Raw genomic sequence first — 24,774 nt, forward strand, 5'->3', positions numbered from 1 at the left:
TAGAGACAGTGTACTCTCTGAGCCCAATATACAGAGAAAGGAGGAAGAAAGCTAGAATTCTATGCACTACTATACCAGGGCCGAGCACCCTCCAGGTTCCAGCTGAGTGAAGGGAACAGGTTTTTCTTTTTTCCCACAGAGCTTGGTGGTGTTGATTCCATAGTTTTTGTTGAGACAGGAAGGGATAAAAATGAATTTCAAACAGAAAGGGGTAGAGACTCTTTTCCCATTGTATCCTGCTCAAGATATTTCCCCCCAAATAAGTTGAGAACCACGGTGTAGAGAAAAGAGACCTCAAAAACAGGGTGACTGAGCACAAGAGGGAAGAAAAAAAAAAAAAGACTGCAACTTGCTCTCAGGGACTGGAGAAAATTTTAAAAAAGGAAGGTTGGAATCCATCAGTGTTCTATTAGTCAACTTCTCCTTCATCCTCCCCTCCTTCCTCCCCTTCATCATCATCATCATCTTCACCCTTCATCCTCATCCCCTTCTTCATCAATATCTTCTAATCCTTCCTCCTCCTCCTCTTCATCATTATCATCATCATCTTTCTCCTTCATCATCCATATCAGGAACCAAGTAGTACTGTAATGGGTTTGGCCAAATATCATCTTTGATGACCTCTCCTAATTCATCAGCACCTGCATCAGAATGGTCAGTAAACCAGGTAAAGAAGCTCTCTGGCTCCTCATACTGCCTCTTCCTGCTGGCTTTATTCTGCGTTTGACTTGAACGTTTCGTCAAATCCTTTCCAGATTTCCATTTGATTTCGGTGGACTTTGAAGATGGATCACCACTCTCATTCAGATGAAATTCTTTGGAGAGAATTTTATTTTTAAATTAAGGATTTTCATCAAAAATAAAAATCTATTCTGTAACCTGATTTAATATCTTCAAATTCTGTCACTTCAACTCCGGTCAAATAATGCCGTGCCTCTTCGTCCTCCTCCCCAAGCAGTGCAGACACTTGTGGATGGTTGACAAATGTTATTACCCAAAAATTTGGGATTTTGGCGATCAATTCTGACCTCTTCTGAAGAAATGGTTGGCGGAGTTTGTTACATTTTTGTTCTACTTTCAAAATCTCCTCCCTGGCTTGTTCCTTAAGTCTGTCTGTTTCATTGTGTACTTCATCAATGTGTTCAATTGCTTCTTGCTGTTCTTTTTCTCTCTTCTTCCGCAAGCCTGCAGAAGCTGATGTCTCCTCCAGTCCCTGAGCAGGAGGTAGTCTTGGTTTCTTCTTTTGAGGCGGGAGTGGAGACTGGCATTTGGGGGCCATGCTGCTGGGGAAGTCTGAGAACCGCAGCACAAGTCTTCTTGCTCGTCCGGAAGCAGGCAGAACACTCATATGATTATATATATATGTAAGCTAGATATAAGCAGTGAGTTATACTTCAGGCACTAATTGTGCATGGGGTCTGCACAGTTCTCCTTCCTCAGTGCCCCTGGGGGGGTGTTACTCACAGGTGCTCAAGAAATGGTAGCAGCTTTCCCCATTAAGAAAGTTGGAAGGGGGCTGGGCATGATGGTTAACGCCTATCATCCCAGCACTCTGGGAGGCTGAGGCGGGTGAATCACCTGAGGTCAGGAGTTCAAGACCAGCCTGGCCAACATGGCAAAACCCTGTCTCTACTAAAAATACAAAAAAAGCCGGGCGCAGTGGCATGCACCTGTAGCCCCAGCTATTCAGGAGGCTGAAGTGGAAGAATCGCTTGAACCCGGCGTGAGACTCCGTCTCAAAAAATAAAAGATGTTTTGGAAAGGAGTGCCGCCTGCTTACTGACAACCATTGCTGGGCACGGTGGAGATCCCAGCAGCAACGTAATTGGGCCGGTGGGGGACTAAAGTTTCCCGGTTCCCCAAGCCGCTGGGAATGTCGGTGATGCACAATCCCCTTGCCCTTCGGCCTTGCAAGTTACTTCGGTTGCTAAGCAACAGGGACTTCCGGGAAGACCCGGAAGTGGCCCGAGGCACTCCTGCACCGGAAGCTGAGTGGTGGGCGAGGTGTAGGGGCGGAGGTGGGCGGGGCCTGCCTTAAGTCATTTTAAAGGCTGGTAAATAGAATTAAGCATTTGTTTCTGTCAGACAAATAATTTCATTGCACATTTAAGGCATCCAAAGATAATATCCTTTATTCTGCTAATTTCCTAGGCGCTCACAGATTCCCCTCCTATTGTTTGATTACAAATTCTACTAGCAAGTAACACCTGCCGCAGTGGAACTGCTTAGCATCCTTTACTAATAGGATTATAGCTCACATTTGTGGAGCTGTCGTATAGACCAGGCACCACGCTAAGCAATTCACATTGATAATCCTATTCCGCTGTGATACAGACAGGGTTCCACTGTATGTCATGATGCGGGCGGCAACTACTCTGCCGACCTGAAAGAACTCAGCCCTGTCACTTTCATCTTTAGGTGGCTGCTTAGTAGTCCCCAGTGACTTTCTCTAAGGACCCCAAAGCAAGCTTTTCTCCTAAAGTAATTGAACTCCTATTTTTTTTAATGTGTTGCAAATATTTTCTTCCATATTTCTCATTTGTGTTTTAACGTTGATGTTTTCCATCACACAGAAACTTAACATTTTTGTTTGCAAAATCTGCTTATCTTTTCCCTTGTATCTTTTAAGTCTCACGTTAAGGTTTAGAAAAGACCATCCCACACCAGAGGTATAAGTTTTCTTTTGAGTAATTTTGTAGTGTACTTTCCCTCTGGAACTAATTTGTATGGACGCTGTGAAGTAGAGATTTACTTTGTTTTTTGAGATGGAGTCTTGCTCTGTCACCCAGGCTCGAGTGCAGTGGTGCGATCTAAGCTCACTGCCACCTCTCCCTTCCAGGTTCATGCGATTCTCCTGCCTCAGCCTCCAGAGTAGCTGGGACTGCAAGCATATACCACCATGCCCAACTAATTTTTGTATTTTTCATAGACACGGGGCTTCACCATGTTGGCCAGGCTGCTCTTAAACTCCTGACCTCAGGTAATCCACCTGCCTCGGCCTCCCAAAGTGCTGGGATTACAGGCATGAGCCACTGCGCCCAGCTGAGAACTAACTTTGATAGCTAGTGCTCTCAAAGTACTGTTTATTAAATAATCCATCTTTTTCCCCACTTAAAACATCCCTCTTACCATATACTAAATCCCTGTAGCCCTGGGTCTGTTTCTGGACTCTCCTGTCTGACCCCCTCCAGGTCACACTTCGTGAAGTAATGGTGGCGCAAGAGTCCTCTGGGAATCTGGCAGGAGTGCCTTTTTCCCCTCAGAAGTCCACCCAACTTATGATCATCATTCAGAGTGGTCTTAGTGTTGTCACACATTCACTCTCCCAAATGCACTTTACAACTGTCCAATTCCAAAGTATCAATCTCACTGGAATGACACTGAATTTATCAGCTGATTTGGGGAAAACCAGTATGTTGACAGGAACATGATGTTATGTCTTTGGGTCGACTTACAGAATGCTCTGAACAGGTCTTCAGTTGATTCTCTTAGATTTTACAGGTAGGCAGCTTTATTGTCTACAAATAATGATATTAGAATTATTCCTTATCTTCCTCATCTGCCTTATTGCAGGAGTTAGTAGTGCCAGGACACTGCTGACAAACAGCATGCCCCTGGCTAGTTTCTGATTTTAATGAGAATGCCTGCAGCATTTGACTCTTTAGAATGCCAGTAAATGTTGGTTTCTGACACAGACCTTTATCTAGGTTAGGATGTTTGTTTCCAGAGTTAATTTACTAAGAGTTTTAATAAGGGATGGATTTGAAATCTTACCAAATATCTTTTCGGCATCTATAGAGCTATCACAGATTTTTCCCTATGAACTGAAGCTGAAACGAAGGCTCCTGCATAGCCATACTGCCTCCTCACTTACTCTACATGCCTAGTCCCCTGTGCCAGGAACTAAATCCCTCTGCAGAGGGACAGACCAAAGGTGAAGCGTCAAGGCCTGCCTGCCAGGCATGGTACTGAACGCCTTCTCAAGCTGCCCAAGCACATGGGCTCTTGGAGGCTTTCCTTTCCAGAGAAAGAAAGTAGGACCAATCCCCACTGCCTGCCGTAACAAGAGCTCTTGGGGACAGCGGTGTACACAGCATGGAAGCCAAAGAGGAGTCAGGTAGGGCGGAGGACCCCATGCCCCTGCCACCATCCCACAAATCAATACACAGGCCAAGTGCCCAGTTTGTCAGGGGTCTTGCTACCTGAAGTGACCTATGACCTCTAGCGAATCCTTCCTGCCACTCTGCAGCCTCTTAGCCAGGGCTTGCGGGACAGGTGGCACTTAGAGCAAAGCCATCACAGAAAGGAGCGAGGCCTTTGGACTCTTAGGAGAAACTGTGATTCCTTCTATTGCTCCACCCCACTGCTAACTCTGGGTCCCCATCCCTCTCCTTCCAGAGTCATTCTGACCCTTCTTATCACACCAGGACATGGAGTCTCTACATAACCATAGGATTCCCCTAGAGCCGGCTGTTGCCCACAGTGACCCTGATGCTGGGCTGTTACCCACATAGCCTCCCTTACCTCTTCTGTCTGCTTCCACTTCTCCTATATCCCCTTTTGGAAAAAGGATGAGTGTCTGAGCCTGTGCCCAGTTGGGTGTCCACTCACAACCCAAAGCAGAGCCTGGCACTGCCCACTCTGACCAAGGGCTTTCTCTCACCTATCTCACTGGCATCTGCCCTATTTACCCAACACTGGGTTTGTGGGTTGCCCCTGAAACACAGCAGCAGCAATAAACAGAAAATGAGGGCAGAGCCCAGTCTGTCACAATTGTGGGAGGCAGATCAGGACGGGATGCCCATGTGGCTTGTCCAGCGATCTTCATGTTAAGAGGCAGTCAGTCCCTGTGAATGAACTTTCTCTTCAGACCACAGGCAGCCCTAACCCAAGCGGAGGCGAAAGGTAGCGATCTCCATGGGCTCCAAATAGACGTCAGTGCTGTTAGATGGGGAGGCCAGAGGGTACAGTAATGTCAAGGAGGTTGGCTGCAGGAATACCACGTCCAGGCCATGGAAAAGACTCCCCAGGGCTACCTGTGGAGAGGAGAGAAGGTGCAGGATTGTGCTAGCTGTTCCTACAATTTGTTACCTCTTTAAGAATCTCAGCTAGGTGTGGTGGCTCACACCTGTAATCCCAGCACTTTGGGAGGCCAAGGCCGGCCAATCACCTGAGGTCAGGCATTTGAGACAAGCCTGGCAAACATGGAGAAACCCTGTCTCTACTAAAAATACAAAAATTAGCTGGGCATGGTGGCAGGCGCCTGCAACCCCAGCTACTCGGGAGGTTGAGGCAGGAGGATTGCTTGTACCAGGAGGCGGGGGTTGCAGTGAGCCGAGATCACGCCACCGCATTCCAGGTCTGGCCCCTCTCAGCAACTCCATGCCTTCTTACATATAAGTGTACATCCAGTCTCACGGGCTTGCTAAGATCTGCTCACCCCTAAAGCCTGCCTACAGATCTCAGCGTAGAAACCGTTCCACTGAGCTGTGAGCTCTGTGAGAACAGTGACCGTGTCTTGGTTCACGTCTGAAACCCTGGAGCCTAGCAAAGGACCTGGCACCTGGGGGGCATTTACCTGTGCCAGCTGATATGAGCTTAAAAAGTAACAACAGAATGGGTTCTGGTTTTCTATTTCTGGTGTTTTCCACTTTGCTTGCTAGAGGTCCCTGCTTAGGGAACAAAGGTTCTCAAGCCATCTGCCTTGTCTGGAACTTCACCAGGCCTTGGGAGCTCTGAAAAAGTCTCCACAGCTCCCCCTTCTCTTCAGAAAGCCCTGAAGTGACACTTTCTTCTCCCAGCCTGTAATCAAATCTCAGCCCAGTCTTACTAGGCTCCCGCCTGTCATTCCCAGGTGCCATTTCCCCGCCCTGCTCACCTTGCCTTGGCTCGTGGTGCAGTTGAAGCCCAAGTTCTTGGCCTCCAGGCCGCAGTCAAAACCTTTGCGGTGTAAGATGAGTGCGGTCTCCACTGAGGGCAGGGTGTCCTCCTAGACCACAGACAGTGCACGGGGAAGTGGGCACAGGCCTTTCAGAGCTCCGAGAGGCAGTGCTGGCACAGGGAGGTGTCTGGGCGAGGAAAGGCCAGAACCTGGTCCTAGAGGTTCGGTGCCGAGTGGGACACTCACCTCAGCCTGGAGCGTACGTAGGTTGAGCAGGTGGAAGTCACATGGCAGTGAGGAAGCCAGAGGATGAAATGAGCGCAGACCAGGGCCTGGGAGCTGCGTCCTGGCTACGGGCAGGGTGAGCGCTGGGGTGTTCAGGTACATGGAGGTCAGGTGGCTGAGGAGGGACGGGTAGCTGGTGGAGTGGCTATCTTGCACCTGCAAAATTCACCCAAGACGTTGGTGAAGCCAGGCTGAGGGGAGAGGATGAGGTAGGATAAAAGCACACCTAGGTCAGTTCCTTTGGAAAGAGCTCTCCTGGCATGCCTGGACTCAAGGGCGAGCCTGGCTCCAGGTGAGGTTCCCCTAACGCTTCGATTGTGGATACTTCCCATCTCACCCAACTCAGAGGGTATTTCACTACACTATTTCTTCTCTACTCTTCAGTTCCTTGCTGGTATAACACTATCATGAGCAACCCAGTCTCATCAGCCACGTCTCCCCTCACACACAGATCCACAGTGCAGGGAGGATGGCGGACAGGCAGACACAAGCCTCACCACGGAGCATGGGGCTCCAATCCAGAGTGCTCTGGGGAATCCTGTAGCTTCAAGTGTGACACCACATCCACCGTGCTGGCCTGGCTCCCAGGCCCAGCACTGCCAGGGCTGTGCCGGCAGGGCTACTCCTTAGCAGCTCACCTAGACATGAGACTCACAGGCCTGGGCTGAATATTCTGGACTTCTGATCCTGGCATCCCTCTCCTTCCAAGCACCCAGCATCTCTCACTTCCCTCTGCACTCCCAGGTAATGCTAAAGCCTCTTCCGTCTTACCATGGCAGTGACCTCAGAGCCACCCCCAACTTATCCAGCATGTCCTGCCTGAATAGCTCTCACTGGGAGACCTCCAGTCTCTCTCCCCCAGGCGCAACTTGCTCCCTACTATCATTTTGACATGCTGACAGCAGAGTTCTGACAGTGTCCCTCCATGCTCAGCTCTTTCCTTAGCCTCCAGGATAAGGTCCAGACCCCTTAACAGGCACTCAAGGGGTCTGCCGCCTGCCCTGATCTCCCCCAATGCTCTAGACCAGTACCAGCCAAGAGAGCATTCTGCAAGGATGGAAATAGCTGACACTGCATGCTCTAATATGGCAGCCACTTACCCACTTGTGGCCACTGAATACTTGAAGTGTGGCCAGTAGGAATAAGAAAGCAATGTTTTACTTGATTTTGTTGTCATTAAATAGCCACACAGGGCTACTGGCCACCGTACTGACAGCATAGCTCCAGTCTGTCTAAGGAACTCACTGCTGTTCCCCAACTCATTGTCTCTCCTGCCTCCTACCCTCTGCCTGGTTCACATGTTCAAATCCCACCCTCATTCATCAATGCCACACCTGGGTGACACCTCCTTGTCCTCCTTGGCCCACAATATTACCTTGCTCCTCAGGATCAGTGAGACAGAGCCTTTTTCTACCTTGCATTTTTATATACACGGCTTCTCTGCCACCCCTACTCATGAATAAACACCTGGGAGAGTCAGCACTGTCTGCACTTATAAGTCCCTCTGGGTCCTCACAGTAAAGCAGGTGCTCAGTATCTATCTGATGTGTGGGTGACTGAGTGGCAGGCTCTGTTGCCTGGGCTCCAGCACAGCTACGCCTGGCTCGCACTAGTTCCCCGCTCCCAGCGCTGACCCTTACCTCTAGGTTACCGCTCCTGCTGCTGTGAAAGATCAAGCCCCTAAACATGGCTGCCAGTTTGGAGAAAAAGTCAGGCTGGTGGGGCAAAGAAAGCCATGAGATGAGCAGGGTTGGAGCACAGGCTTAGAGAATGCTGGGGCAGGGCAGAGGAGGGTAGCACAGAGGAAGGTGGGAGACGAACATGAGGGGCACAGGCGACAGGGCACGGCTTGGAAGGGAAGGTGCCAGGCAGCGTGAAATGGGACACAAAACACCAGACTGCCTCCCCCACCCCAGGAATTCAGCTCTACTTTCTCTAGCCCTTTCCCACCTCCAGCTACGCTCCTCCAGCCCCAGGCTGGACCCCCCTGGGCCACCCCCAGGGGCTAGCTAGACCTGGCCCCCTGGGCATCAGGCCCAGGCGTTACCTCGCTGCCCGAAGTGCGCCGCTCTAGTAGGAGGCGGAAACGGTTGCAGGTTCTCTTGTTGTCCTTGAGCCCTTGGCCTAGGCCCCTGTTGTCATCCTGCATCAGCCGCCGGTCCAAGATCACCTCCAGCTGGCCTGGGGAAGCAAACTGTGAGTGTCGCCTGCCCCTTCCCCCAAGCAGACACTGACCTTTGAAAGGAGAATCCCAGCCACAGGCCCAGAGGGAAAGACCCAGCTCGAAACAGAAGGTGAGTCACTCAGGAGAGGTCATGGGTTCCCAGAGCTGGGAGGGAACCTGGCGAGGGGCTGATCCTGTGCCCTTATTTTGCAGATGAGGAAATATGAGGCCGAGAAAGGGGAAGGCTGGCCCTGGCAGTTTACTCCCCATGCTCTGGGACTCAGGGGCCCAGGCAGGAAACCAAATCAGAATGGTTTACATACAATAAAATAAACCAGAAATGAAAAACTTAGATCAACAGCCATGGATAGTGTTGCTGCATACCTCTGTAATCTGGGGCAGGTTTGCTCAGGTTGGGCAGGTTTTCTTATGACTAAAACACATGCTCTCCTGCCCTTGTTCTACTCTAGACAGCCAGACAGCCCCAGCAGGCCAGTCTTGGGCTTAGCCTGCTGACTGCCCATGTGTTAAAAGTAGGGCTGTGGAAAGGACACCCAAATAGCAAGTCAGGCAGAGGCTCATATTAAGGGTCATCTGGGGTTGCCCTGGAAAAAAGAGATGGCAGGTGACCACCTCTGCTTTCTTTTCCAGAATATGCTTGGAGCAGGGGCTTGGTGCATGGCTGTGTTGGGGACAGAGGCCCCATTGTGTGCAGGTGTTGGAGGTAGGTGCAGCTTTACTTGTATAAGATCTTGAAGGAACCCACATTCCACAGGGACAGATGGCCCTTATTCTCCCTTTCTTCTCTTCAGTCGTTACTAATGTGTGTAGTCGCTCAGTCTTTTTACCCAGAACAATCAAAGAAAGATGTCTGAAAACCCTAAAACAGATCCCTTGTATAGACGACAGTCATTTCTTCACACACATCCCGGAGGGACAGAAGAGAAAATCAGTCAGGGATGTTGAGCTGCAGTGAAGAGTCATGACATAGATGGACCTGGGGCTGCTCCTGGCAGAGAAGGGCACACTCCTCTCATGATCACCAGCCATCGGGCCACACACAGCCTTGACCCAGAGACAGATCTCAAACATCTTGGATGCCACCAAGTGCAAACTGTTCATTTTGCCCTGAGGATATGGAGGCCACGCAGAGCCTGCCAGTGTGACTAGCCGCCTGGGTGTGACTCTAGGCCAGTGCTCCCCATGCCTCTGTTTTGATTCTTTTTTTTTTTTTGAGATGGAGTTTCGCTCTTGTTACCCAGGCTGGAGTGCAATGGCGTGATCTCGGCTCACCGCAACCTCCACCTCCTGGGTTCAGGCAATTCTCCTGCCTCAGCCACCTGAGTAGCTGGAATTACAGGCACACGCCACCATGCCCAGCTAATTTTTTGTATTTTTAGTAGAGACGGGGTTTCACCATGTTGACCAGGATGGTCTCGATCTCTTGACCTCAAGATCCACCCACCTTGGCCTCCCAAAGTGCTGGGATTACAGGCTTGAGCCACCGCGCCCGGCCTCTGTTTTGATTCTTAAGAATGCCATTCTTGACCGGGTGCAGTGGCTCATGCCTGTAATCCCAGCACTTTGGGAGGCCAAGGTATGCAAATCACAAGGTCAAGAGATAGAGACCATCCTGGCCAACGAGGTGAAACCATGTCCATATTAAAAATACAAAAATTAGCTGAATGGAGTGGCATGCACCTGTAGTCCCAGCTAGAGGCTTGGAGGCTGAGGCAAGAGAATCACTTGAACCCGGGAGGCAAAGGTTGCAGTGAGCCAAGATGGTGCCACTGCATTCCAGCCTGGCAACAGAGCGAGACTCCATCTCAAAAAGAAAAAAAAAAAAAAACAAGGCCGTGTGTGGTGGTTCACACCTGTGATCCCAGCACTTTGGGAGGCCAAGGAGGGCAGATCATGAGGTCAGGAGTTCAAGACCAGCCTGGCTAACATGGCGAAACCCCGGCTCTACTAAAAATATAAAAATTAGCCAGGCATGGTAGAGGGTGCCTATAATCCCAGCTACTCAGGAGGCTGAGGCAGGGAGAATTGCTTGATTCTCTCCAGCCTGGGTGACAGAGTGAGACTCTGTCTCAAAAATAAGAATGTCATTTTCTCTTTTAATGATCACTATTAGGAAAACCGTATATATTTTTCTCATTTCCTTAATATTTCATCATAACACCTCAGCTGAGAACCACCGTTTAATATCCTGATGTTTCTTGCCTTTTTTTTTTTGAGATGGAGTTTCGCTCTTGTTACCCAGGCTGGAGTGCAATGGCGTGATCTCGGCTCACCGCAACCTCCGCCTTCTGGGTTCAGGCAATTCTCCTGCCTCAGCCTCCCGAGTAGCTGGGATTACAGGCACGCGCTACCATGCCCAGCTAATTTTTTGTATTTTTAGTAGAGAAGGGGTTTCACCATGTTGATCAGGATGGTAGTGATCCACCTGTCTCGGCCTCCCAAAGTGCTGGGATTATAGGCTTGAGCCACCGCGCCCAGCCGCTTTTTTTTTTTTAGGCTTTGTCTCACTCTGTCACCAGGCTGTAGTGCAGTGGTACAATCTTGGCTCACTGCAGCCTCCAACTCCTGGGCTTAAGCAATCCTCTCATCTCAGCCTCCTGAGTAGCTGGGGCACATGCCATCACATCCAGCTGATTTTAAAATTTTTTTGTAGAGCCTGGATCTTGCTTTGTTGCCCAGGCTGGTCTCACTCCTGGCCTTCTGCCTTGGCCCCTCAAAGCGCTGGGATTACAGGAGTGAACCACTGTGCCTAGCCTTGCTTTTTGATAGTTTTTTTCTTTTTTTGGCCCCAAGAGTCATAACCCTGACAGTTCTTCAGGGGATCCAATAGAACACTCCAGCCAGTTGCCTTCACTGCCATCTCCACCAGGAGACAGGGAGACAGCAGGTGCCTGCCTCCTATGCAAGAGCTCTGAATGGCTTGCCCCCTTTCCAAGCCTGGAGGTAATACAGACCATAAAGAGGCAAGGGAGGACCACAGAGCGGGAAGACCTGGAGGGTGGGACAGACTTCTTTTTGTCTGATACCCTCTGTAGAGCTCCTGGGCCCTACTCACCATCTTTGAGGCTAGCGACACCCAGGGCCTGGGCAGTGTGCAGAGTGAGGCGCTTCTGTGCGTCCTGGATATAGGCCATGACTGGCATGGGGTAGAAGTTGGCCTGGAGGGGGAGCTTCTTCAGATACCGCCGGGGCTGCACCTGTGGGGGCAAGGCCAGCAGAGATCAAGGGAACCTGGGCACCATGTGGGCCCCAAGCAGTCCCAGCCTGGAGGAGTCCCTGATCATTCTCGCCTCTCATTCCTCTTTCTCCATCAGGACAGATCATCCCCCAAGGCCTGCGATATGGGCAAAAACACAGTCCAAGTTCTACTCTGTGGGGTCTCTAAGACCCAGTCCCAGGAATCACCTGAAAGCCATTGAGGTCTGTGAAGAAGGTACCCTGGCTGTCGATGTCTGTGTGGATGCGCAGGGCCAGTTCCTTGTTGACGTAGTCCCGGATGTCCACGAGAGATGACATGTCCAGAGACAGCCCCTCCACCCCTGGGCACAGGAACAAAGTGGGGGCATGGAGAGGTGTGAGGCTGAACCACAGCTGAGAGGCTGGGCTGGGGGGTTAAGAGCTGAGCTGAGGAGAGGCTCTGTCCACCCTCCTGAGAAAGTCCCAGGGCACTTGTGGATGACTTTTTCTCCGAGAATGGAGCACCCCTGTCTCAAATGATATGGAACAGAGGTATGAACAGAGACGTAGCAGAAAGAAGAATACGCCACAGCTGTGAAGCCCATGCCTCCTACCAGACCTGTCCTTGTGTGCGGGGCTCACCTGGCAGATTGTAAAGCCGGACCACCTGGTGAACATGCTCGTAGTACGCAACCACCTCAGAGAAGAAAGGGCCTTCAGTGACACGCAGCACGGGGGGCTCCTTGGGGATGTAGGGCTGGGGAAAGAGCAGACTGCTGTTGAACCCACGGCACAGAGGGCAAAGGGGGGTGGTGCCAGCCCAGGCCTGGGCAAGAGAGCACCTATTCCCAGATATCCCTAGGCTGAACGGCAAAGACAAGGCCCCCAGCAGGCAGCAATCAACTTGTGGGAAGGCCTGTGCCCCTCCTGCCCTCCCTGCTACTGAGATCTCCCGGGGCCTGCCAGGTTTCTCAAGGCATCTTTAGGGTACCTTGGCCTCGCCATCAGGTAGGAAGAGGTAGGCTCCACTCTTGTCTTTGGACGTACGGGTGCCATAGACAAGGAACTCCATGTCCACCTGCTGCTCCTGCTCCTCATCCACCCTTCGGATGCTCTGCCAAAAAACATAGCCCTGACCCCTGGCCCCACACCAGCATGTCAGGCCTGCCTCCTGGGAGGACGTGACTAGCTTCCCCAAGGAGCCACGCCCAAGTTCCCCATGCTATCAGCCTGGAGCTGAGATGGCCCAGGCTCAGGTCCACTGTGGGTCAGGTGATGGCATGCTCACAGGGCCAGGAGGCAGCTCTGCACAATGCCACCACCATGCATGCCCTACTCTGGCCCTAGCCCTTCTCCGCCATCCTGGCCCTTTACCTTGAGGAGCCCAGTAAGGCCTGAGAACCAGACCTGCATGTAGCGGTTGCTGAGGGCGAAGTCACTGGTGCCAGAGTCAATGACGCGGAGAGGGAACACTTCGTGCCTGCTGACGGACAGCTGACGGCCGTGCAGGTAGAGGCGCACAGAGGAGGGCAGCGTGCGGTGCCCATCCAGGCCCAGCTGCAGCTGCAGCACACCCAGACCCAGAGCCGGCAGGCAGACAGGCACAGACACCTGTGGGCACAGGAGGGGTGAGAAAGTGGAGGGACAGCATTCACCACAGGGGTGCTGGAGCATTCACTTACTAACAGAGGCCTAAGCAAGTCCCTGCACCTGCTGGGGCCTCTGCCCCTCCTCCAAAGTGGAGGTGACATGATTTGCACTTTCTTTCTCATCAGACTTTATAATTCTCAAGTGATATTTGAAAAAGTATGAAGTGGTAACCCCATATTAAGCTTTCAATAAATACTGAATGACTGAGTGATAGGGTATTATAACTGCTATTTTTACCATTACTATTACCATATCAACCTTCCCCTTCCTTTCAAGGACAGACTCAAATCCCAAGAGTGCCTGTCTGCAGGGCAACCCCTCTCCCCAGGACACCTGACCCCAACCTGGGGAGGAAGCAGGGCCTCAAGCAGGAGGTTGGGAGGCTGGTACCACTGGGCGGGGAGGGACCGACCTGCCAAGCCCTTGCCTCACCTGGTAGACATCAGGGACCACCTCAGTGGCAGAGCTCCAGTGTGCACTGATCTGCACAGCCAGGGGCTGGCCCTCCTCCGAAAGGACACGCACACGGGGCGAGTTGACCAGCAGGGACACCACACTGAACCGCTCCTGTTCCAGGGGGTTGAATAGCACCACAAACCTGTGCGTAGAAAGTAGGCTGTGGCTCGGAGCCAGGGCAAGTGCCCTATAGTGGCTCAGCATGTGTGGGCCCAGAGGGGCCTCAGAGCCAGGGAATAGCTCTGCCTCTCTGCACCTGGCGTGGTCCAGCTTACCTGGGCGAGGAATCCAGCTGGATTACTGTGCGCTCTGGCAGGGCATCATGACTTAAGCGAGTGTCATCCTGGAATTCAGTGGGCCGGAAGGGAAAAACCATCATCATGGGCTCGGCCTCCTCCCACCCCACCTGTCCTGGGTGTGGACCAGCAGCTGCACTGGGCACAGAACTCATCGGATGGGGAGGGAGAAAGAGGAGTGGCACCCTCATCCAGCAGCTCTTGGGAGGAACCTGCATAAACTGGAGGGTTCTCATGCAGACCCAGGAGGGGCTCACCACTTGAAGGAAGGGTGCCTCCGGGTCAAAGTGGTAGGTCTCCTTGTCCCTCAGCACCAGATAGTGAGCTGCATGAATGATGACCTGCTTCAGGTTGACAAGGGAGCGCAGAAGCCTGTGGGTGGCGCAGGAGAGGAAAGGAGAGAAGATGAGCTCGGTGACGCTGTCTGCCTTGTCAGCAAGACAAGCCCCAGGCCAGCCTACCCCCACACCACCCAATGTCCTTTCTCTGGGACAGTGAGCGGGGGAACTGACGAGGCAGAAAAGAAGGCTCCCACCTGACCCCATAGTCCACCACCACAGCCTCCTTCGCAGTGCCAGTGATGGCGTCGTGATGCTGGAAGAGCCCCAGTGTGCGCCGAGCTTCCGTCAGGAGGGTGAAGTCAGACAGCGGGTACCGACCAGCCAAGCCAGAGTGGCGGGCATGAGCTGCAGCCAGGCTGTAGAGAACCTCTGCCCCCCTGCCCAGAGAGAGAAGTTAGCTGCCAGCCGGCACCATTCCCGAGGGCCCACCAACGCAAATCCATCCTCCCTTCCCACCCTTCTCTTCCTGCCCTGGCCTCTGGGCTCTTCTGAGCTGATCCAGCCCCTCCTTAAACCCCAAAGACTGACTCTACCCCCTCTAGCCTGGAAGCGGGGACAGGGTCTCACCGCAGGTGGGCTTCCAGGACTCGGTCTAAGCTCTTGTAGAAGGGCCGGGAAGTGTAATAGCCTGTCCAGTAATGATCCTCCCGGTCCGCATAGGAGAAGAAATCCCCGCTCAGCACGGGAAACCCTGGAGGCCGGGCCCCTGGCTCCACCCCTGTCCTCTTGTACAGGGCATCAAAGTAGTCTGAAAGAGTGCCGAACTGGGCCTGTGGGAACCCCAAAAACCCACTCCCATCAGTTCTAGAGCCTCCTGGAAATTGGCCACAGTGCTGCAGTCAAGGGTGAGGCAGGGGCTTTGGGCTCAAAGCAGGAACTGTACATCCCGCCATTCTGGATCTGACAGAAGTGAGGGAGCCTGGAATTGAATTCTGACATAAAAGGGGCACCGTGCCCAAGAATTGGGAAGGAACCCCTGCTTTGGAGTTGGGAACCCAGAGCACGGATTCTCATAGGGAAGGGTGGGCTGCAGCACTGCGAAGCCCCCTCCCCAGCCAAGTGTCCCTCACACCTGCACATGGAGGTCAGGCCTGCTGTTGAAGAAGTCAAAGAGCCGCTGGTAATTGAAGAACTGGGCATCCCACTCTTGGGGCTTGTCATATCGGAAGTCATCTCCCAGAGGCACCAGGAGGACGTTGCTTCGGAAAAGCCGTGACTTCTTCCGGTATTGGTCCAGAAGCAAGGCTGCCCTGAGGCAGGAAAAAAACATGGGCCCAATGTGAAATCTCAGTAGGAAAAGAGCGCCATGCACAGCCATCCCTACAGCAAGCTGCTCAAAGACATCCCGTCCGTTAAGGAGTGGTTCAGCACAGACAGACAACTCCTGGGACAGGAACCCCAGTTCCAGGGGAATCCAGTGTTCTCTGGACAGTTCTGACAGTCAGCATGTTCTATTTTATGTTAGGCTGTTGAGATCTTTTGGGATTCTGGTTCTGACACTCCCGCCTCATTCTGACCACCAGTTAGCGATGCAGCACCGGAGTTAAGAGTCTGGATCCCGGAGCCACATCACACCAGCTCCACAAGTACTAGCTGAGAGATTGTGGGCAAATAACTTCTCTGAGCCTCATTTCCGGCAAAGTAAGGATAACATCGGTAGGTACCCATATGTTGTGAGAATGAAAATAGATTGAATGGGCTGAGCATGGTGGGTCGCGCCTGTAATCCCAGCACTCTGGGAGGCCAATGCAGGCGGATCACCTGAGGTTAGGAGTTTAAGACCAACCTGGCCAACAGTGAAACTAAAAATACAAAAATTAACCAGGTGTGGTGGCACACACCTGTAATTCCAAGTACTCAGGAGGCTGAGGCAGGGGAATCACTTGAACCCAGGAGGCAGATGTTGTGGTGAGCTGAGATCGCACCACTGCACTCCAGCCTGGGTGACAGAGACTCTGTCTCAAAAGAATTAATTAATTAAATAAAATTAAATAAATTAAATAAAATGAATTGAATGAATGAATACTGGTTACACAGAGTAGTGCCTCGTACATAATAGGAACTATATATAAACATTTATTTTCTTTTCATCCAAATTATTGGCAAAATCATTACAAAAAGAGAGCCCTGTGGCACACCAGCAGAAGCTCCTCCTGCTTTAATTGGCATGTTATAAATATCACAGTCCAAAGAGTCAACTAATCTACTTAGTGGCGCTGGCCCAGCGTGTACTTTTCTACTTTGTTCTCATGAGAGGATTCCTCAAATACCACTTTCCCCTAACTTAGCAGTTTAGTAAGCCTTTCAAAGGAGAACCTGGTTACCTTTCATGGCCTGTTCTTGTAAACCTAGGCCAGCCTCACTAATCACAACTGCTGTTTAAAAAACATCATGTCTTCATAGCCCTAGATTCTTGCCTGGAATCAGCATTTAGACTTCTGGAAACAAAAGACCACTTTCTTTCCCTTTCGGTCACATGTTTCAACTGCTGGACATTATGGAGAAATCAGAGCATTGCAACATACAAACCAGTCCAACTTGTTATATTCTTTTTTTTTTTTGAGATGGAATTTCGCTCTTGTTACCCAGGCTGGAGTACAATGGCACGATCTCGGCTCACTGCAACCTCCGCCTCCTGGGTCCAGGCAATTCTCCTGCCTCAGCCTCCTGAGTAGCTGGGATTACAGGCACATGCCACCATGCCCAGCTAATTTTTTGTATTTTTAGTAGACACGGGGTTTCACCATGTTGACCAGGATGGTCTCGATCTCTTGACCTCGTAATCCACCCGCCTCGACCTCCCAAAGTGCTGGGATTACAGGCTTGAGCCACCGCGCCCGGCCTATATTCTTATGTTTCTGTCTAAATTGCTGTTTGTGTCAACTCTTAACTAATACTTTCCCCCAAGGCTTGAATTCAGCAAGAATGACATCCTTATGGGTCCCTATATCCTCTCAAAGAGGACAGGTCTGTTTTCTCAGACATTGGAGGCTATCTCATGGGACTGAATGTGGATCTGAATGGATTCTCGTGGTTGACTTAAAGCCCAGTCAGAACACTGGCACTAAGTGAATGTGCGTGAGCCCGAAGTTTGTAAGATCCAACAGCTCACCTGGGAATCATTTGCCTCGAAGTTGTCAGCTGGCCCTGGCAGTTTATTAGGGCACAGAAAGTACTCATGTGAGAAAATAAAAGCATTTTGTGAAAGGTGGTTGCTGGAGCCGTTCCAGTTTTTCAGGAGACTTGGTAAGGAGCTGCTGATGCAGATGAAGCAAGCCTCAACTCACCATCTGAGCCCACCCTCCACGCCACACAGCCCATACCAGAGCTAGGCCTCCTAACTCCTCTGTGAAGCGAAAGGCCTGGAAGCAGATACCTTTCTGCCACGTTGGCCTCTGTGATGGCCCGCGGTGGCACCTTCCAAGGGCAGTTGATGCGCCCACCGGGCAGACGTTTAAAATCAAATTGGCAGCAGATCTTGGGATCTGGGCCACAGGTGTGGGGTACGTCGTAGCTGTAGAAGGGCATCATGTGACAGAAGATGTCTGTGCTCGAGTCCGAGTCTGCAGAAGACATACCATGTAGTCACCGCCAACAGACAGCCTCTGGACGTCAGGAGGGCAAGGATCTGCTAGGGCTAAAGGCAGCTCTGATAGACCATGAGGCTGTAACTGGACCTAGGGCCAAAGGGGGTATGTAGTCCAGAGGAAAGACACAGGGGGTTCCTTGAGGGGACGGGCACACAAGGCATGCTGAAGCCCTTGGGACAGAGGCCCTGCAGAGGCCAGAGGTCAGTGTGAACCTCCCCTAACCAGAGGGTGGGACCATTTCTGGCAGTCCACACCAGTGCAGGTCTGCTCTGAAGGACAGTGGGGGTCTTAGTTCTGATAGCCCTGCTCTTCCCCGGTGAAGACTACGCTGCAGTGACCCCCTCTACCCTACCTGGCCTTACCCCATGTCTGCCTCCACATGAACTCTAGGCTGTGGGTGGCAGCAAAGTGCTTCTTGATGGCATAGTGCACTCTCTGAATCAGCATGCTGGTGAGGTTGGCACGGCGCAGCAGGTAAGGCATGGTGGAGCTGTGTCCAAAGGGGTCCACTGCCCAGCCAGAGCGGGGGGTTGTACCTGGGCAGGGCATGGAAGCCAGAGAGGACCTCAGGGCCTGCCCTCTTGGCCTCCCAGGTGCTGGACTCCAGCTCCTGTCTTGGTTGTCAGTGGACAGATGACATCACACCAGGCCCATACAGTGGGATGTGCCCAGAAAGGAACCACCCCTGCTATAGCACTGTGGGCCCAGCCTGGGAGGGCAGACCCCCATGCCTGCGCCTGGATTTACCGAGATTTCTCTCCAGCCACTGGTGTCCTTCGATGAGCTGGTCAATCAATGCAAAGTAGTGGGAGTTGGCCTCATCCGGCATCACCCAGCCTCCTGTCGCAATCTCCAGCTGCCCATTTCCCACCAGCCTATAGTTAAAGACTCACACTCAGGATAGAGTAGAACACTCTGCCTGAGTAGTCCTGCCAACCAGATGTCAGGGCCTACATGCACGGGCCTCACGGAACCAGTTCTCCTAAGTTCACCACCAAGAGGACACACACTCACCCTCCATTCCCTGCGCCAATCTCATGCTGTCCTGGCCCTGCTTATCTCGGGACCTCTATCTGTTCTTGCGTTCTCTCCACCATCACTCATCTCTGCCACAGCTCCCTGGGCCTTTCCCTGCCACCTTTGCACCCACAACTTAAGGTAAGACCCGTCCACCCAGCCTGGGGCTTGAACGAGGCCCTTCCAGCCTCCCTGCCTGGTACTGGCCTTCGGACTGCGGCCCTCTTCTGGGCATTGATGTTGTCCCACCACTTGGCAAAGAAGGAGACCTCTGCCCAGAGGAAGCGCCGCCGAGGGTCTTCCTGCAGCTTAGACACCATGCTGTTGAGGATGTGTTGGGTCTGCTCTGTGTAGTACTTGTCAAAGGTCTTGATCCAGCCTGGGGAGCCAATGTAGGGTCCCCTGAGGATGCCACCATCTTCTTTGATGTCCCTCCCTTGCACTGGCCATCAGAAATCCCACTCCACACTCCAGCTCCCAGGAGTCTACAGGGTCCTCACCTGGGTCGTTGTGAGAGTGGGGCACCACAAACACCTGCAAGTCTTCAGCATCCCAGTCGTGCGGGTCATAGGAGATGTCAAAGCCTTGCCTCCACACGCCACCATCCACATTGTCAAATGGCAACTCCTCCGACACAGCGAGCATCTGCCGGGGGGAGGCAGCTCAGTGTCCCATTCGTGGCTGCAGGTCCCCGCCGGCTCTGATCCTTACCTGCAACTCTGGCTTCTGGCCCCGGCCCCCCAAAGCAAACTGGCAGTCCTGAGGGGAGATGGAGAAGAAGCTGGGCCGGGGCTCTGGCGGCACTACCCAGGAGCCATTGACTGTGTAGTAGGGCAGCAGGGCAGGCGGGCCCTCTGCATTGGCCGTCAGCTCCAGCACGGAGTCCTTGATGTGGCTAATAATCTCATGGTTCTCCTCCAAAAGCTGCTCCAGCTGCTCAATGCGGTTCTGCAGCACAGAAATTTGGCTCTGCCAAAAAACCAGAAAGCAATCACCCACAGCTCCCTATGCCACAGGGAGGGTCTCTGCTTGGGGTCCACCACCTGAGGCCTGACTACAATTCTTCCCTTATCTGTTGAAGCCAGACCATGGGCCTACAGGGAAAGATGATGCCATTCAGATCAAGGGAGCTATGCACAGCACCACTGAGAGCTACATTCCACTTGGGCTGGGAGAACCATCACTCCAGCTCAGGGATGGCAAAGATTTCATTTCACATACCTAGTCTCAGCAATTGGTGTTGCCTGTGCTGAGAAGGATTTCATCAGGGCTTAATGGCAAAGAATGCTGTAATCAATTAGCAATGTGTGCCAAGAATTTAGGAGGGGCCGGGCACAGTGGCTCATGCCTACAATCCCAGCACTTTGGGAGGCCGAGGTGAGTGGATCACCTGAGGTCAGGAGTTCAAGACTGCCCTGACCAACACAGTGAAACCTCGTCTCTACTGAAAATACAAAAATGAGCTGGGCATGGTGGCAGGTGCCTGTAGTCCCAGCTACTCAGGAGGCTGAGGCAGGAGAATCGCTTGAACCCAGGAGGTGGAGGTTGCAGTGAGCCAAGAACGCACCACTGCACTCCAGCCTGGGAGAAAGAAAGAAAAGAAAAAGAATTCAGGAGAACAGAGCAACAATATTCATTGCCTTTTTTGTTTTCTTCCTTCATTCTTCTTTCTATTTTTGAGATGGGGTTTTACCATATTGGTCAGGCTGGTCTCAAACTCCTGACCTCGTGATCCGCCCACCTCAGCCTCCCAAAGTGCTGGGATTACAGGCGTGAGCCACTGTGCCCGGACTTCTTCCTTTCTTTCTGCCGTCACTGTTTTTAGCTGAGAGTTTCTACAAAACCTGACTGTTGGGAAGGAAGGTTCCTGTCCTGTACTGACATTACCCTCCAGCCAGGGGGCCATACCCTGAGCCCAGGTGACTTGTATACAAAGAAATTAGCAACCAGGCATGACTCACCCGGGGGAAGTTCCCACCATTCTGGTGTCGGGTGGGATCGTGCTGCACTCGGTCCAGCATGAGGTAGAGCGAGAAGACTGCCACACAGAAGATGGCAGCCCCACACACTGTCACCTGCTTCTTCAGCTTCATACTGGCCTCCACGCACACCTGGCAGGAAGGACACCATCTGTAGCTCCAGCATGCAAAATCCCCTTGGCAGTCTTTCCACCAAATGCCCCAGTGAGTTCCTGAGGGCTGTTCCCAAGGAACAACCATTCGCCTGGCTCCAATAAAAAAGCCAGATTTGGGCTGGGTGTGGTGGCTCATGCCCATAATCCCAGCACTTTGGGAGGCCAAGGCAGGTGGATCATGAGGTCAGGAGCTCAAGACCAGCCTGACTGACATGGTGAAACGCCATCTCTAAAACAAAAATTAGCCTGGCATGGTGGTGGATGCCTGTGATTACAGCTACTCAGGAGGCTGAGGAAGGAGAATCGTTTGAACCAGGAAGGCAAAGGTTGTAGTGAGCCAAGATCGGGCCATTGCACTACAGCCTGGGCGACAGGGGAAGACTCTGTCCCTCCCCCCAAAAAAGCCAGCTTTGAAGTGCCAAAACCCAACACCAGTTGGGCATCCTGACCCAGCCTTCATTTTACTGTCTTTGCTGAGACTCAGAACACAGGTAGTACATCTGGGGCTGGCCCCACCTGGTCCTGGTAACAGCTCTGCCCCTAGGGTGGAGAGGATGCTCGCCCTTGACTGGTGCTATGAAAAACGGGCCCAGGATGAGAGTCCCAGCTCTGACTGGCGTTCACCACACAAGCTCCTGGTGACAAGAGCTTCCCTGCCTAGATAGGAGGCTCCTTCCCTGCTCAGGCTCCTAGGTCATGGGCTACTAGTTTCAGGGGAATACGCTGGTCTCTATTTTGTTTGATTTAAAGGTTGAGCCAGAACCCAAAGACTGATAGGTTAAGTCTTTCTCAGTGACCTTCTGGGTCAGAATGGCACTCACCAGAAACAGTGCCTGGCACAGATCCTCTGAGTCAGAAACACAGAATGAATGTATTTCTAATAAAAATGAAAGATGCTTGTGTTTCTAGCATAAAGCGAGCCCTACATGTTCTCCGTCTTCCTGTGCTGATTCCTGCAGCGGGAAACTTCCAGCTGCGGTTTGCAGAGCACTTAGGGGACCTCGGAAAGCCTGCAGTGATGCTAAAGGTCCCCTGCGTAGGGAGAGGCCGGCCCGACTGCGAGGCAACTTAAGACCCGTACCCCACGCCGCCGCCGCCCTGGGGCCCCGCTTGTCTGCTCCGGAGGGAGGGAGGGCGCTAAATGCTGAGCCTAGCGTGGGCCGGACCGCGCTCCGGAGTCCGCTCTGCGGGCCCTGAGGCCGAGGAGCTCTGTCGCCTCTGCGTTGTGCCCTACTTATCGCGATTTGATTCTGCTCAGGAGCCTCCGGGCAATATTTTTAGCCCTTGGAGAATGGGTCCAGGCCAAGGTGGGTGGAGCTGGGGAGAGAGCTGGATCACAGAGGGCAGGCACCTGCCGCCAGGTCTCCCTCCCGACCCGTCCCGACTCCGTCGGCCCCCGGGACAGCAGAGACAGGAGCCCGGTTCGGGCCTCAGGCCGCCTCCCGCCCCCGCCTCCTCCCGGAGCCTCTGACGCCGCAGCGCCGCTCACCCTCCCCCGGCGCACCCGGCCCGTTACCGTCAGCGCCCGGCCTCCGCGCGGCTCCGGGCCCGGTCGGCCGACCTGCCGGCCCTCACATGCCAGGGGGCAGCGGCCCGCGCGCAGGCAGCGACGCAGGCGAAGGCGGGTGCCCGCCCACCCGTCGCCCCCGGTTCCGCGCGCCGCAGCCGCTCTCCCGCTGGGCCCAGGGCCGCCGGCGCGCTCCGCTGCGCCCGCCCCGCGCGGGTCCGCCAGCCCCTCAGGCCGCCGGGCCCACCAGCACGCGGGGCGGGGACAGCCGCGCCGCCCACCCGGTCTGCGTACGCCCTGCGGAGCCGACAGGAGATCCGGCCGCCGCGGTCCCCGCCCGGCGCCTCGCGGGCCCGCTCCGCGGAACCGCAGTGCGCAGGCGCAGCAGCCCGGGCCGGGTCCCGGAGCGCGGCGGAACCTCAGAAGGGCGCGCAACTGGATGTTTTCGTAATCCTACTTGAGGCGGCACCTCGTCCCGCAGCGGCCGAAGCGCCCGCCTCCGGCTCGGCAGCCAACGGCGGGGTGCGTTTTCCGCGGCCTCGCCTTGCCTAGCCCCGGTAGCCGTAGGTTTCTGTCGTGGCGCGTCTCGGGCAAAGCGGGTGCTGCCTTCTGCTGATACAGGGCGGCCCTTTCCTCTCTGGGCCTGCTCCCTGCTCTGTTTCCTGCCCGCGAGGGAAGGAGAAGCAGACTTTTCTTGATTGTTCCCCTTTGACTGGGCATCTAGGTTGTTTACAGTTCTAAAGTATAATCCATACTGCCTTGGACATCTCCATGAAGTCCACATTCTTTTCCTTTTTTTTCTTTTTTTTGGGGGGGACAGAGTCTCGGCTCACTGCAACCTCTGCCACCCAGGTTCAAGTGATTATTCTGCCTCAGCCTCCCGAGTTGCTGGGATTACAGGCGCCCGCCACCACGCCTGGCTCATGTTTTGTATTTTTAGTAGAGACGTTTCACCATGTTGGCCAGACTGGTCTCGAACTCCTGACCTCAGGTGATCCGCCCACCCCGGCCTCCCAAAGTGTTGCGATTACAGGCGTGAGCCACCTTGCTCAGCCTCATTTTGGTGTTCATCTTAATTTCAAGGACTCTTGTTTGTTCTCTGGTGTTTTTTTTTTTTAATTGAGGCACAAATCTTTTTATTTATTTATTTTAAGATGGGGTTTCACCATGATGGCCAGGCTGGTCCTGTATTCCTGACCTCAGGTGATCCACCCACCTCAGCCTCCCAAAGTGCTAGGATTACAGGCGTAAGCCACCGCACACAGCGAGGCACAAATCTTAAGTTTACACTATGTGGTATAAATTTTAAGTGTACAGCTTGATGAGTTTTGATAAATACATACACAGGTTGGGCACGGTGGTTCATGCCTGTAATCCCAGCACCTTGGGAGGCCGAGGTGGGTGGATCACGAGGTCAAGAGATTGAGACCATCCTGGTCAACATGGTGAAACCCCGTGTCTACTAAAAATACAAAAAATTAGCTGGGCATGGTGGCGTGTGCCTGTAATCCCAGCTACTCAGGAGGCTGACGCAGGAGAATTGCCTGAACCCAGGAGGCGGAGGTTGCGGTGAGCTGAGATCGCGCCATTGCACTCCAGCCTGGGTAACAAGAGTGAAACTACATCTCAAAAAAAAAAAGAAATTTTAGTTCATTCAGTCTTTATTTCTATGACCACTCTTCATTTTCTTTAAAAGTAAGACATTTTCAGCTGAGCATAGTGGCTCACGCCTGTAATCCCAGCACTTTGGGAGGCTGAGGTGGGTAGATCATGAGGTCAGGAGTTCGAGACCAGCCTGACCAACATAGTGAAACCGTGTCTCTACAGAAAAGATAAAAATTGGCCAGGCATGGTGGCACATGCCTATAATCCCAGCTACTCAGGAGGCTGAGGCAGGAGAATTGCTTGAACCCAGGAGGTGGAGGTTGCAGTGAGCCGAGATTGCACCACTGCACTCCAGCCTGGGTGACAGAGCGAGACTCTGCCTCAAAAAAAAAAAAAAAAAGACATCTTTATCTTAGCTGTTTTTTCCTAGCGGTTGCAATGCAAGTGGTGGCATGCAGAGACCTACCACATCCGACCCAGCAATTTTTCAGTTCTGTTTTCTACCACTTCCATTGGATTATTATTTCACTTCCTCATTTTCATTTAATCACAATATAACTCTCAACTTCCTCTTGTTTAAACAAGTTATAGGGCTCACTGTCATCTCTTTCGAAATAGATGTTATTATTATTATTCTTATATTGAGACAG

The 24,774-nt window shown here is 52.8% G+C and overlaps 1 protein-coding gene, 1 long non-coding RNA gene and 1 pseudogene across 8 annotated transcripts; 1 reads left to right on the plus strand and 2 right to left on the minus strand.

Annotated features, from left to right (window-relative positions):
- Positions 1-272: 272 nt before the first annotated feature.
- On the minus strand, positions 273-1,498 carry LOC144576592 (protein SET pseudogene; annotated as a pseudogene).
- Positions 1,499-2,105: 607 nt separating this feature from the next.
- Positions 2,106-22,887, minus strand: MAN2A2 (mannosidase alpha class 2A member 2). 7 transcript variants are annotated; one of them, XM_008998387.6, is made up of 25 exons: positions 22,529-22,750; positions 22,094-22,329; positions 20,840-20,989; positions 19,590-19,847; positions 19,379-19,523; positions 19,086-19,257; positions 18,609-18,736; positions 18,224-18,397; positions 17,648-17,834; positions 15,344-15,521; positions 14,839-15,041; positions 14,466-14,648; positions 14,188-14,302; positions 13,910-13,977; positions 13,611-13,776; positions 12,903-13,139; positions 12,520-12,642; positions 12,171-12,285; positions 11,757-11,890; positions 11,407-11,548; positions 8,214-8,347; positions 7,807-7,881; positions 6,128-6,322; positions 5,879-5,989; positions 2,106-5,036 (listed from the first exon to the last, which is right to left on the minus strand). In XM_008998387.6, the coding sequence occupies exons 3-25, from the start codon at positions 20,969-20,971 to the stop codon at positions 4,884-4,886; spliced, it is 3,528 nt and encodes a 1,175-aa protein (XP_008996635.1). In that variant the 5' UTR covers positions 20,972-20,989; positions 22,094-22,329; positions 22,529-22,750; the 3' UTR covers positions 2,106-4,883. The 7 variants fall into 7 exon arrangements, with proteins under 7 accessions (XP_008996635.1, XP_078182905.1, XP_035159735.1 ...); XM_078326779.1 differs by lacking the exon at positions 22,529-22,750 and adding an exon at positions 21,834-21,859 and having other exon boundaries at positions 22,094-22,228; XM_035303844.3 differs by lacking the exon at positions 22,529-22,750 and adding an exon at positions 21,834-21,859 and having other exon boundaries at positions 21,939-22,228.
- Positions 8,319-13,383, plus strand: LOC144576596 (uncharacterized). Its single transcript, XR_013518708.1, has 3 exons — positions 8,319-8,460; positions 8,982-9,054; positions 11,666-13,383. It is a non-coding gene; the product is annotated as an uncharacterized LOC144576596 (long non-coding RNA).
- Positions 22,888-24,774: the final 1,887 nt, after the last annotated feature.

This window comes from Callithrix jacchus, chromosome 6 (genome assembly GCF_049354715.1).
Source record: "Callithrix jacchus isolate 240 chromosome 6, calJac240_pri, whole genome shotgun sequence".
In the NCBI taxonomy this organism is placed as follows: Eukaryota; Metazoa; Chordata; class Mammalia; order Primates; family Cebidae; genus Callithrix; species Callithrix jacchus.

Excerpts from the sequence above, each read along its gene's own strand:
- MAN2A2 (XM_078326781.1), bottom strand. The coding sequence starts at position 20,971 with ATGAAGCTGAAGAAGCAGGTGACAGTGTGTGGGGCTGCCATCTTCTGT. Across the intron at positions 8,348-11,406 it reads TGTCGCTAGCCTCAAAGATG|GCCAGCTGGAGGTGATCTTG; the intron begins GTGAGTAGGGCC and ends TTGCTTCCCCAG. Across the intron at positions 6,323-7,806 it reads GCAGGAGCGGTAACCTAGAG|GTGCAAGATAGCCACTCCAC; the intron begins GTAAGGGTCAGC and ends TGAATTTTGCAG.